Source organism: Pempheris klunzingeri, chromosome 7 (genome assembly GCF_042242105.1).
Source record: "Pempheris klunzingeri isolate RE-2024b chromosome 7, fPemKlu1.hap1, whole genome shotgun sequence".
Lineage (NCBI taxonomy): Eukaryota > Metazoa > Chordata > Actinopteri > Acropomatiformes > Pempheridae > Pempheris > Pempheris klunzingeri.
In genome coordinates, this window is record NC_092018.1 from 20,394,041 (window position 1) to 20,408,049 (window position 14,009).

General features: G+C 40.2%; 1 protein-coding gene across 1 annotated transcript; it reads left to right on the forward strand.

Annotated features, from left to right (window-relative positions):
- The first annotated feature begins 615 nt into the window (after nt 1-615).
- On the forward strand, nt 616-13,769 carry golph3a (golgi phosphoprotein 3a). Its single transcript, XM_070833815.1, has 4 exons — nt 616-996; nt 5,267-5,398; nt 6,003-6,117; nt 9,640-13,769. The coding sequence occupies exons 1-4, from the start codon at nt 787-789 to the stop codon at nt 10,062-10,064; spliced, it is 882 nt and encodes a 293-aa protein (XP_070689916.1). The 5' UTR covers nt 616-786; the 3' UTR covers nt 10,065-13,769.
- Nucleotides 13,770-14,009: the final 240 nt, after the last annotated feature.

The following is a 14,009-nucleotide window of genomic DNA, read 5'->3' on the forward strand; positions in this document are numbered from 1 at the left end:
GGGGGACACAGGAGGGATACCAGTGAATCTAAATTCTCCGCAGACTAAATGGTACAAGGGTACTGTTCACCGGTCCTGTTGGGGTGCTGCCTCACAGGACACCCCCGAAGACACACTATTGTAATGTTGAGGTCTTTTAATTGCAGTTTTCTTCTGAAGAGAATCGGGGGGCCACGTGATAAAGTATTAGAGTTCTCACTTTAAACTCAGAATTGTGACTTTACTCTTAGACGTCAGATACATTTTTCTCATGTGGCCCCAAAGACAGATTCTCTAAACCTGTAAAACCTTTTTGGAGCACTTTATGTGTTCGCTGAAAGGTTGTGTGTGAATAGGTTCTTGGGCTGTACTGAACAAACATCAGCTGGACATCCTTGTTGAAGTTATTGCCTATTTGACGACGAGAAGGAGAATTAGTCACGCTATTATAGAGGCAAATATGAAAGTATGAGTATGGTCTGAGTAACGATGAATTAGCTGATGTGGCATTCAACCTAACTTACAGTTACTCGGTGGCTGTTATCTCGGCCTCTACCTGCTGGATAAATGTGGTAGCACAGCCACCACGCGGCGCCATATTAGATAGACATTATTTTGCTGCAGACGAAGTGATGAAAGGGGCATAGTATTCCAGATGGAAACGGTACTCGGGCCGCATTAGTTATTTCGCCAAACATTCGAGGTAACAGCTACATGTTTAGCAACAATTAACTGAGTCAAACATCTCGGGCAGTGCGGTCCGAGGCGTGTTGTTTTCGTCGTTGTTCAGCTAATCTGCCGGCAGACATGACTTCCTTGACTCAGCGGAGTTCGGGCCTCGTGCAGAGGCGGACCGAAGCCTCGCGTAACGCCGCAGACAAAGACCGTCCGGCCGGCGAGGAGGACCACGAGTGCCGCAGGGGAGACGAGCAGGAAGATGACGATACAGTCGACTCGAAAGAAACACGTCTCACCTTGATGGAAGAAGTGCTCTTGTTGGGACTGAAGGACCGAGAGGTAATGGCAGATAAGATATGGTCTGTAACGCTGTAAAACGAAGGCAACGTTAGAGGGTGTAGAAGTGGGGATGTTCCCAAAGCTAACCTTAGCCATGTACTGTTGACAGACATAGCTTTACTTAACGTTAGCATCCTTGTTTGCTAACACGCTAGCTATGGGTAACAACATTAGTGGGCCTCGTCACTGTACACAGAGCCGGTCAGTGCATTTTAGTGAATATGAAGAGGCTACCATTGACATCCAGTCGACAGAGCTGGTCAGTAAGCTAACCTAAGATACTGGTTTGTGACAGTCACTCATCTATTGTAAGTTAACTTAATTGGACACAGAAAACGATGTTCAAGTGGCCAGTGGAATCCAAAGTGATGGGTTAATTATCTGCAGGTAAGTTCAGAATGCTGAATAATATCGTTCTGCTGAAAGAGGGTCATTCTGTAATGTGACCTTATCACTGGTTAAATAGGAAACTTCTGAGAGAGAGAGTACAGTGTCAGTTAGAGCACAGGCACCCACTGTACTGCTCCTGTCTTTTCCAACACATCAAATCTCAATTGTTTCTGATTTAAAATATATCAAACTTATTATACCTGTGTCAGATCATGGTGTGACACGTGATATTAAGTTAAATACAGGTGTGTGTCTGGAAGTTGCAACAGGTGTCTGGTCCATTTCTTTTGCCCAAAACTGTGATAAACAATCTTGAGGACCGGTTTCATTCAAAACAAATCTGTGATAAACTTACGGCAAAGTACAAATTGGGACTTTTTTTTTTTTTACCAGTGTCAAAATACAGTGAATAATCCATCTATACTTTCGAGCTTTCAGTCAATATTGATACACTGAAGGCCTGACACTGCTCATCATAATGATGTATAAATATACTTAACCAGCATTTTGGCAAGATCAGAATCCGAATCAGTATCAGAAAGATACATGAAATATCCACCCCCACAAACTGACTCAGTAAGATGAGACACTGTGAAAGCTTAAGTTAGTTTACCTTTCTTTTAGACTTCCATTTTTTTTCGACTTTTATAAACTGACTGTTTCAAGAACAAGGCACGACTCCCACCATCCCTTGATGTATGTTAAGTAGTGACTGAGTGCAAGTCTCTGAACTCGTCTTTGTTTTACTGCATCAACGCAAAACTTTCCAGGTTAATACTAGCTACATTCTAGGTTACCTTTTTCCAGTCAACGTGTATAAGGATGAATCTGCTCCAAACGCTAAAATTGTTTAAAATGTCTTTTTGTGTTTGACTGTGGCATTCCTTCTGGATTTGGGTTTAAATATGACCATCATCATTGACCTATTGGATGAGTAGAGCTGGGTACCGAAGGTTGATATTTTAATGGCACTGACCAGATTGAAGATTGATTTGATTCCAGAGTGTATTGAAAAATACCTTGTCATTCTGTGCCTAATTTCAATGCCCATCAGTAAAACCCGTCAGTGTCAGTTACCCTGTAAGCCTGCGGCATGCTAGTACCAAGATCTTACAATGCTGGTGATAGGCCGTCTAACAATACATGTCATATAGGCATGCAGGGAAAAAACGCTCACCACCAACATCTTTGCAGGAGGGTAGTGCCCACCCTGCGTGCAGTGAGCAGCTCAAGGTTGTGCCACTCACCCCATTAATTCTGTTGGCACTGTCAGCTCAGTTGTGGTGTTTTTGATGTGGTGTTGCAAGAAGTGGCTGTAGCTCAGGACGGGCAATCTAAGCCCTTCAAGTTTGATTTCAAGCTTTTTTACATTTTTCTTTAATGATGTCAACATAACTGACAAATTCAACTTGTTATGATACGTCAACAGTCTGAAACATGAAACTTAAAAAGTTGAAACAGACGAGGTAACACAGCAGTTGGTGGACTTAACTTCAGAATTTGAACGAGTACTTCCAAGTTTCTCCACCTCCCTTCGCAGCACATTTCAGTTGTGCCTCCAGAGACCCTCTCGGCAAAAGAAACTTTCATGCATGTGTAGGGAAACCATGGCAAATGAACAGGCCAGGTTTACAGGTACACTGCAGATGGCAAGCTGGCCACGGAGCTCCAGGTAGTGGGCAGGAGCCGTGGAGTTGCCCTGAACTTCAGGGAGATTGCGTGCCAGCCTTCCTCTGGCAGTAAGCAGCCGGCTGCTGGCTCGCAATCTCCATGCAAGTTTTTTTTCTTCTTTTTTTTCCCCCCATAAGCAGAAACACAGACGGAGACACAGAGAGGTGGGGGTGGGTGCTTTATATTATAAATTCATTAGGTTATTGATAAAGTTCTATGCAGCTCTACACATAGAACTGATATGTTTTATCTGTTCTATGGGTGATTAGAAAGGAGTAGAATAGCTTTATGACCAGCACAGAGAAATGCATTTCTGGTGTGAACTGCCAGGCTGCTGCTTGCCAAGGATAGATATATAATGTCTTAACAGAAGAAAAAAAAATCCTGCAATGTGGTTGAATAAAAAATAAACCAATTTACCACAACTTCAAGTTGTCTATTAACATAATATCAACTAGAAGAGCATTCAACAAAGTACAGATCTCTGCCAGGTGATCTCTGCCATGCCCAACCATAGTCTAACCATAACCTAACTTATACATATAACCACTGTCAGCTTAACAATGTATTTCATTTTATTTAATCATTTCTTTTATCATAACCTTTGGTCCTCCTGGTGTGCTTGTAATTGTAGACCATAGCTGTATTATAAGATTAGCCATGAAAGGACAGAGACAGATACACAGACATTAGGGATGTGCATTTCAAGCAAAAAATACTATTCTATAATGACGGTGAACTATTCGAAGATTTTTGGAATAGTTCACCTCCCCCCGGGAGGAGCAGTTGTCCTGGGTGGAGGGGAGAGAGCTTGGATCAGAGCTTTGTATTTAGGCTGCTTCTAGTTAATGTCCGGTCACGGGAAGATGGGCTGGATGAAATGCGACTCAAGCTACCCAAAGAATGAAAAATCAGTGACTGTTTGTGCCGACATCTTTACAGAGCTGGCTCCATCTCAGCGCCCCATATCAATCTACTGCTACTGACGGGCGTATCACCAGGTGCTGGCGAAAACAGAGGAAAATATACTTTTTAAAATGAGACGATAGCCGTGTAAACTACTCATTTTTTTTGTAATTTAGCGAATATTCTAAAATCATGGGCCATCCCGAATATACATAACCACGTATGATTGCCTCCAGCTTACATCTGATGGAGATAATAAAATGTATAAATGCCACAATTTAACTGGAAACCTTCAGATTACCGGATGGCTCCTCTACCTATTGAGCCAGAGCCAGAGCCAGAGCCACGTCTCTTCATCAAAAACATAGCCATGCTATAGTTGCGAGCCATAACTGCCGAATGAGCAGCACTTCTTCCCAGCGCATCCCCATCCTGGTTAGTGCATGGTGCAGAGATGTGGTGATATGAGTAACCTGTGTTTTCTCTGCATGCATCCACAACATGGAACATTAGACAGCCAATCACCAGTGTTATTAGTCGTTGGTACAAGCATGCTGCATGCTTACTGGCCCACTGACATGGATGGGATTTACTCCTCAGGTGTCGAAATTTGGTACAGACGAGTCATATTTTGATAATCTAAGTATCAAATTAATTTGGTTGGTGTCACAGAAGTATCAAAGTTGTGTACCCATTCCTATCATGTATTACTGTCAGGATGTAGTGACAGTTTCAGCAAATATGACAAAAAAGATATTTTCATAAGTTAACTACTGTGCCTTTAAACGACATTATATTGTTTCATTTTTGTATGTGTTTTAAACTGTTTGGGGTGTAACAATGCCAAGGAGCTCAAAAGTATAGTTCAGGAACCAGTATTGATGTCAATGTATCCCAGCCAGGAAGAGGCAGCATCTGTTAAGTGTTGTTCAGCTTTTTAAGCCATTTACTAATGACCATGACTTGCCAGCTAACTTGCAGTAGTCTGTCTCTGTTTTATATCCAGCATGTAGTTGGAGGCAAAAAGGAGCATACACTCATTCAAATGTCTACCGATTTGGTACCACATTTCTGATGCCAAAAAGCGTTACTAGAATTTAATTTGAGGGTGCTTAAAACATCAGTGACTGAAAGTACCTGTGAGTGATGTTTTTGATTTACCTGTTTGATTTTCCATGTTTATTCACTGGGCCCATGTTGACCATCTGAACCCAGTGAGTCCACTTGTTCTGTACTGGATGGTTGTAATTTCATGGTAACTTTTTGACAAACAAGGGTTCTTATATGCATTTCCGTGATGTAGGGCTACACCTCGTTCTGGAATGACTGCATTTCTTCGGGGCTGCGAGGGTGCATGCTGATTGAACTGGCCCTGCGAGGACGCCTTCAGCTGGAGGCCTGTGGCATGAGGAGGAAAGGTCTGTTGGCGAGGAAGGTAGGACATGCTATTGCTTATGCATATAAATAGTGGAGAGAAATGGTTCTAGTTTTGCTGGTCTCACCCTGCTCGTGCTGTTTTTTTTGCCACCATCTTAAGTAATGTTTGGTGGGGTGTGAGCTTGTAGAGTCAACGTGTATAGTAACCTGCACAGTTATTTGCTAAAAGGCATGACCAACTCAAACAACAAGACTCCAAAAAGTCTTCTACACACCTAACTGTTCCATATTCCTTCATAAATATGTGCTACATAAAAGTGAAGTGCAGAGTGAAAGTACTTTTCCCTTTATTTTCACAATGTTCTCAGATCAACAGAAAATTAATCAACAAAAACCGCATTGAATTCTTTGGTTTCATATTTTTGGGTTTTGGATAGTTGATTGGACAAAAACAAAATAAAACTTTGAGGCCTAAAATGTAAGCCTGGGCTTTTTAAAAACATTTTTTATAGACCAAATAGTTAATCTTATAAAAATGATTAATAATGCATGGCCATTTTAGTCAATGCGAGTAGAGGCCTGATGAATAACAACTAATGGTCATTTTACATCTCTATGACTGACTTGTAAATGCCTGTCATCATTCTGAATGAAATCCGCAGGTGATTTGTAAGTCAGATGCTCCAACAGGCGACGTGCTCCTGGATGAAGCCCTAAAACACATCAAAGACACCCAACCACCGGAGACTGTGCAGAGCTGGATTGAACTGCTTAGTGGTGAGTACAGCTGCCTCATCAGCCCACAGCCCCGCATTGGTGGTACACATGTAAATGAGATCCATAAACAAAACTGATTCATGATGTGTCATTCTGTTTGTACTCAATTTTGGTCATCAAATGTGGTTTTAAACGGGGCATACCACTTGAATAAGTGAGAGGAGAGGAGACCTTATACAGTGGTAGAAAGTTTTACTCACAGTTGTGTTGAAGAGCAGTCTTTTTGTAGCTTGATAGTTTGTAGGGCAGCTCCATGCTGCTTTCACAGGATTGGGACACTAGAGCATTGTCTATAAAGTTTCACCAACAAAGTGTTTATTGTGTCAACTCAAGAAAATGGACGCTCTCCTCCTTTGTGTTCACTAACTTAACACTAATTTTCATAGCAAAGGAGCTGACTTCCTTCAGAATCGAACATAAATATGCTATAATATATGCGTACAATTGCCATGAGGGAACGGGGACACATTCCCCTATTATACAAAAGAAGGAAATTTGTAACGTTCCATAGAGGAGCGGCATAGCACAAAAGAGGAAGATACTCCACGTGTATAGGTGTATGTGTATACATGCACACACCTTCTTGAGGCAGACAGAAAGTTACTGGTTCAAAGTAAGCACCAAGATATCGATATTGTTGGCAGCATATTGAAGTTTATTAGTGCAGAATTTGTCTCCATATGGCTAGCTGCTTTCCTCTGGTCTCTGTGAACACTGGCACTAAAATGTTTGACTGAAAACTGGAAAGTCAAAATTCATAAAGGTGGAATATCAAACATTTGCTTCTGACATTTAAAGTTCAACATCAAGTAGTGATTAAATGTCAAAATGTGATATTTGGTTGCTGATGTACAGTATTTCCAAATATTATGGCTGTGATATCCATACACAACCCAATACATTATGCTCGACCCCAGTCCTACACATTCACACACACACACCTTGTTCCTCAAAGAGTGGAATTCACCTTATTACTGCTTTTTTTCCCAGTAGCCTCTGACTGGTAGACTGCTTTTGTTTTCCGTTGGAAATAGTTAATAAGAAAGCTTTTCCTTAAGCATTTCTGATTAGTTGCTGTTTGTGATAAATGATTAAAGTTTTAACATCCATTTTCTAACCACTGCATTTGTTGAACATTCATAGATATAATTTCTATACACATGTTTCTTTGCAACCAGGTAAACTAATGGTAATGATGTTTCAGCTGTCCATTTAAAACAAGTCTTTTATTTGGCATTTAATGAATGCTGTTAAATGATATAACACGGAGTAATAATCAACATTAATTTCTGGAAATCCATTATGCTATGATATTTTTAATGCTAATGTACCTGAACAATGGATATGGGGGCCCAGTCTATTCAGAAGTATTTGTCTGCATGTTGTTAGATGCTATTAGTGCTATTCTTATGAATTATGAAATTAAAAGCAGTGGAAGTTTTGTTTGAAATGTAATTCACTGTAGGTGATGTGAATATGCATTTAGAATCCAATTTTTTTGGTTAAGTTGTCACACCTGGTATTAAACTAGGAATTTGTTTTGGCATGCTGTAAGACAGACATGTCAAAACTCCAGGCCACATCCGGCCCGAGATACAATTATATACAGCCTGCGAGATAATTTAATGTGGCTATTAACAATGGCCCGCCGGTAAATAGCACTCCCATCACTCATACTACAAATCCCACAATGCACTGAACAGCTGCCTCGCTAGTCAAGACCCATGCAGCAACCCCTCCTCCTGCTGGTATAATGACACAGTAGGCTGGGAACCAAGAACCAATACCTTGTTGTTGTTTTTTTGTTTGTGTTTTTAATAGAAATTTTATAAAAGCCCTTTTAAACAAAAAGTTACATTACAGTACATATCTCTAGTAGTATTTTCCAGTTCCATTTTATTTCTAGTTGCCTTTTTTTTTTCATGCTCAAAGCAGTTTCATAACATAAAGAACTAACATAAAAACCTTTTGTCACAACTTCACACTGTCTGTTAACAAAATATCAAAAATTGAAAATGTAGGTAAAAGCCAGAATTGAAATGAAAACCTTTATTACTAGATGACGCTTCTTCTTTCTGAGCCAAAGCCAGAAAAAAAATTAGTACTTGTACACAAGTAGCTCCCTTTGTAGCCTAAACAAATATGTTAATATTATGTTAATCACATCATGTTACTAACGCTATGGAAGTAAGCACGGCTTGCTGATATAGACTACTTTAAATTACTACTTTAATTTCTCAGAATGTCTCCTAATGAAAAATGCAGATGAAGTTGGTCCACATAAAATCAAACTCTTAAAGTGTTGCTGCTAGGTGTGTGTCTTCTGTCCCTGACAAATTAACATCCAAATGATAATGCAGTAATCGCACTGTTGACGTGTTCAGAGTACGCAAGTTTTTTGTTTTTTTTTTCCCCTGGTAATTCTACATTGTGATCACCAGATCCGTGTTGAAACCATAGAAATGAACAAAAGACTGCTTGCTGTCAAAAATCAGTAACTGGATGCTTTTCTTACTCTACCCATGACTACCAGCTCTACACCATACTTGGGGACCTCCAGTTTTGAAATGTTTAGATACTTATTTCTTATTTCTCTTTTGTGGCAGCAAACCATACATAGCCTTTCAATAACTGTTCCACAGCAAAATACAGGAAAATACTCCACTACTAAGGCAAATGTGTGGATCATTATAGCAAAATGTATGTTAATTATTCATAGTGCAGTTAAACATAAAGTAACACCATTCAGTTTGTCACAAACGTTCACAATCACTTAATCTGGGCAGGAAAAGACAAAATATTTTAAGCACAAAAATAACTAATAAAGCTGTAGGACAAATGTAGTGGAGTAAAAAGAGAATTTGTTTTACCACTGCAATGCAGTGGAGTGGGAGTTTTAAAGTTGAAGAATACTTGTATAAAGTACAATTACTTGATTAACTGTACCTAGCTTACTGTCAAGTTACTGCCACTTGATAATGTAATACAACTAAATTAATGTTATCTGTAATATAAATATTACTAATAGTAAGTGTTTTATATGATTATTGTTTAAAAACCACATTGCATTGGGCCCATTCAGTTTCCCTGCGACTCACTACATCATTGTTCTTACTGCACCAGAAACTGACCCAATTCTACTGTCCATGTACGTTTTTTGAGTAGAAGATGTGAATGAGACATCTGGAACAAGGGAAAATGCCAGAATACTTGACTCCAAAGAAGCGATGAACTGCCAGGTCTTTAATGGTTATATAGTTTTCAGTTGGTTTGCCACTCATGGGGATGAAAGGTATGATGTTGCTTGAAAAAGTGACGCCAATAGAGCAATAGATGCTCTTTATAGGGGACAATAGTCTCGTAATATCCTATCACTGTAGTATGTGCGGTGGCAGTAATACACTGGTACCGTAGTATTCTTTCTATTGTTTGTCAGAGCACCTCGTTATAGATGTAGATGACCATGTCACCTTTTCTTTTTTACAGCAATAACTGTTTTTTGTTTTATCTGCTTGTCTTAAGGGGAGACGTGGAACCCCCTGAAGCTTCATTATCAGCTGCGGAACGTCCGTGAACGGCTGGCAAAAAACCTGGTGGAGAAAGGCGTCCTCACTACTGAGAAGCAGAACTTTCTGCTTTTTGACATGACCACACATCCTCTCACCAACAACAACATCAAGCAGCGCCTCATCAAAAAAGTCCAGGAGGCTGTACTGGACAAGTGGATGAATGACCCTCACCGAATGGACAAGCGGCTGCTAGCGCTCATTTTCTTAGCCCATTCCTCCGATGTCCTGGAAAATGCCTTTGCCCCGCTGTTAGATGACCAATATGACCTAGCTATGAAGAGAGTGCGACAGCTGCTGGAACTGGAGCCTGAAGGGGAGAGCATGAAGGCCAACACCAATGAGCTGTTGTGGGCTGTGGTTGCTGCTTTCACCAAATGAAGCTACCAGAAAAGAGGACAGAAAGCAGTTGTGGCAATTCAAGTGGCATTGTACATTGGGCTAGAAATCCGAGTACTGACACCAACATGGTGACTTGACTGAATTACAGTTTACTCCTGTCTGGACTTTTGGAATTGGCAGCCCTCCTCTCTCGTACCTCTCCTTCCCTCATTTTCTTTTCCTTCTAGTCCTCGTTGATCTTTCATGGCCCTGTTTTCCTCCCATGTGTTATTTGTGTTCACTTTTGCTAAAAATAATTCTCATGGAACTCGACATGAAGTGGTTGGTAATGATATGGGCTGGTTGGTAATGTGGCTGAAATCAAGATGTTGTTTCTATTGGTTATATCTTTGAAATTGTTTTTTCGAGGTACAGTATGGTACGTATGGCATTGGTTACTCAAGGCACCATCCAGACACACCTGAGAATAGAATAACCAACCTTGATGTATATTTACATCTATGTACAGGGTAGTAATACTATATGGAAATGAAAGGTTAGCTGATAGTCCTGACTAGCCTTTAAATGGATATCCTCCACCACATGTGATTTAAGTGTATGAACGTGATGCATTTGGTGTTAGAGCTTTCTTTGGTTTTCAAATCTGGGACAAGTAATGTGGTCAGGTCCGAAGGTCTTGAGTCCACTGCCTTGTACTGAATACTGTCAGCATTGAGAATTAATTTCCAAATTTTTACTCAGTTGATGTCTCGTATCCCACATCATTCCTGTATTATATATATCTGGTTCTGCTATGCAGGTGCTGGAGACTGTGCCAGCTTACACCGTTGTGGGGGTACACCCTGGGCATGTCGCCAGTATATCACAGGGCTGATATGTACAGCCAGACAATACTTGACACCTGCAGGCAGTTTAGTGTCCAGTTCACCTGACCTGCATGTCTTTGGGCTGTGGTGGAAACACATGCAAAACCGAAAGGCCCCAGCTGTCTGCTGGATTTGAAGTGAGGTGTAAAATGACGGCGTAAATGACTGAGCCAGCTGATATTCCATCCTTCGGGCCTAAAGTGGTGTGGAAGAGCATTCATTTGTCAACAGGAATATAAGCCTAGACATGCATGGAAGCTATATACAGCCCAGCGAAGAGTTAGCGTTGACCTGTCAATTACATAGACTTCAACCCCATCGATTATTTTGGCAAAAACCTTTAAAATAAAAACATGATTAGGGATGGGGATTGAAAAGATTTTATTAATACAATGTCAATTGATTGTGCTCATTTGTCCAGTTCTTCATCAATTCCCTCATTGATTCTTGTTTAATTTTCTGTGTGGGAGAGAACTAGACCTACAAGAGGTTTTTAGCATCAACAAATTCTGAATCTGAACACAGTGTGCCTGTTTTCTAAAATGAATGAAATGAGAGAATATCTGTACTTATTATTTTTTCATTCAAACGTCCTACATGGAGCTAATGCTATCATAACAATATTTCCCCTCTGTATTGGACAGGTTGCTTGATTGGGATGCAGTGGCGCTCACGCGTAAAGTGTCAGACACATAACATTCCTGTTTAAGCCCGTGTTGTAGATATTTCAGCATACTGCTGGTGTTTTCACTTTTCTGCTCAGCTTCTTACTTCGGGGCAGACCCCAGCACTTTTCCAGCAGCTGCCAGCGAAATACCACACGGGAGCCTTATGTACAAACTGTACATTTACTGCTAAACTTTTCCTAAGCTCCATTCACTGTCTCTTTCTCTGCGTTCTTTCTTCCCTTGCTCCACCGTATGCAGTATGCTATCCACATCCATCACATTACTTGAAATGATCATTCGGACACTGTAACCAGTGCTCTTGTCATCTTTCTCCATGAAATGAAGCCATGCTTTGGACCATTTCTTCTTCTCCACAGTACCTTCTCTTCCAGTGGTGTAGACACAAGACTTTGAAGTCATTGTTTTGCAACGCACAATTGTCAGCATCAGTGAAAGGAACTGATGAGCTCACAGTTTGGAGCTGCGTCTCAATTGGAACCAGTTCTCGATTCCCATCCCTAAACATAATGACAGATTCATTTAGGGCATTGTGTTAAAATAGTGCTAGACTAATTCGTTAACACAGAGAACAGATGGGGCTGAAATACAAGATATGATGGATGGAAAATAAATATGTAAAATATTAATTAACCTTTCTGACTCAAGTGAAAACAGGTCGTTCTTTTTTAAATATCCTGAGGCCAAGAGGTTTTTATTTGAAAGGAAACATGAAATGTGTGTGCATGTCTGATATTAACCTGGTCACAATCAGGATTCCTGTTTGAAGTGAATGAATGGTTAACAGTTGGAAAGCAAACGTATCTCGGTCTGGGTCCAATGTCATGTCAATTTTCCATTTGTGCTTCTTTATAAAACAAATGGCTCTAAAAATGTGTAATTTTTGGGATTTGCAGCAGCATCAGAAATGATAACTAGGGCAAAACTTTGCATGAGTGGCTGTTGAGGATCAAACTGAAATATTTAAGATTGTGGGAACAAACTCAGGCAAGCAGATCAATGCCAGCTATGTTTGTTTGACAAATGAACATAGTTTTCACTTATTAGTGAACACATTTAAGACATTCAGTGAAATACGCTTATGTGAGGATGAGTCTGAAATCCAAAGTTTTCTCCAATTTAGGGAGCGGTCCAGGACACGTTAAGTCGCTGTCAAACAGATTGGATCAGAAATCAACTGCTACTATATCTCAGCACAGGTAAGAGCCCAGCACTAACTATTAGAAACACACCCAACCTTTGAATCAGTTTGTTGACTTGACAGAGTTGTTGGTTTATGTTTCACTTTTCTTGGAGCAAGGCTAGCAGTTTTCCCCCTGCGTATTCCAGACCTATCACTGTATTGCATGCACCGATCTGAACTAGATTTTAATCCTCATGTGCGTGTGGGCTTGAAGGTAAACAAGTGCATTTCATAAACTGTCAGTGACACGTTTATGTGCAGACAGTCGTACTTTTAAGTTTCCTGTGAGTGCTCTCATAATACGTCATTCGTATTTACTAAACTTTGAAATAATCTGATGGATTATCTAACATGCTCATGCAAGTCTAATTAGAAGAATCAAAAGATGGGCTGATATTGGCTCCAGATGTTGATGTGTTTATACTTGTGTATTTGTTATCAGCCACAAATTCAATGGACAGCTTCCCAAAATCTGTCATGGTTCAGCTGCACTGTCTTTCAAAATAATGGACATTGAACAAAGCCTTTTCATCACAAACCATACCTTGTTCTTACTTTGATATTGCCTCGATTTCATGAAGTTTATTTTTATTTTAACTGTTTTAATACAACTTTTGCTACTCATCCAACATGTTGCCAGTTTATCACAGGGGTGGCAAATGGAGACAACCATTCACACCTACAATAGTCCTGCATGTCTTTGGACTATTGACAAAAACCCACATGGGCCCTTGGAGAACATCCAAACTTCCCTTCTGGCCTAAAGTTGTGTTGAACCTGTAATTGTTCTGTTTTAACACAACGTTTGCTACTCAACTTCATTGATCTTTTGAATCTGCTTTGTTACAGATAGCCTCCTCATATTGTATGTAGCAAAGGGCTGAGAGTGTATAGTCGGTGATTGTGGGTGAAGAGGTGACCAATGGGTTTGTTCATCAGAGAATCACTTCAAATTGCAGTGTGAATATAAGAGACGATATGTTATCTAAATAAAGGGACCTCTATTCTGTGTACTTTCCTTGACCCTAGAAAATAAACCAAGAACTTGTAAGTGCCTAATCATACATACAATTTCCATTTTTATTTGAAGCCTATGAATAGATCTTATCCGTCCCATGTGAGGACTGTTATAGCTTGTGCTAATGTATTGATTTTCTGAGGTCATAGACTACAGTTTGTGCAGTTTTGTATGGGTGTGTTTTCCTGATATTCAGTAGCAACGTATTTACCAGTTGGACACATTCATTTC

Coding starts and splice junctions, on each gene's coding strand:
- golph3a (XM_070833815.1), top strand. CDS start 787: ATGACTTCCTTGACTCAGCGGAGTTCGGGCCTCGTGCAGAGGCGGACC. Junction 5,399..6,002: donor AAGGTCTGTTGGCGAGGAAG/GTAGGACATGCT, acceptor TGAAATCCGCAG/GTGATTTGTAAGTCAGATGC. Junction 6,118..9,639: donor CTGGATTGAACTGCTTAGTG/GTGAGTACAGCT, acceptor GCTTGTCTTAAG/GGGAGACGTGGAACCCCCTG.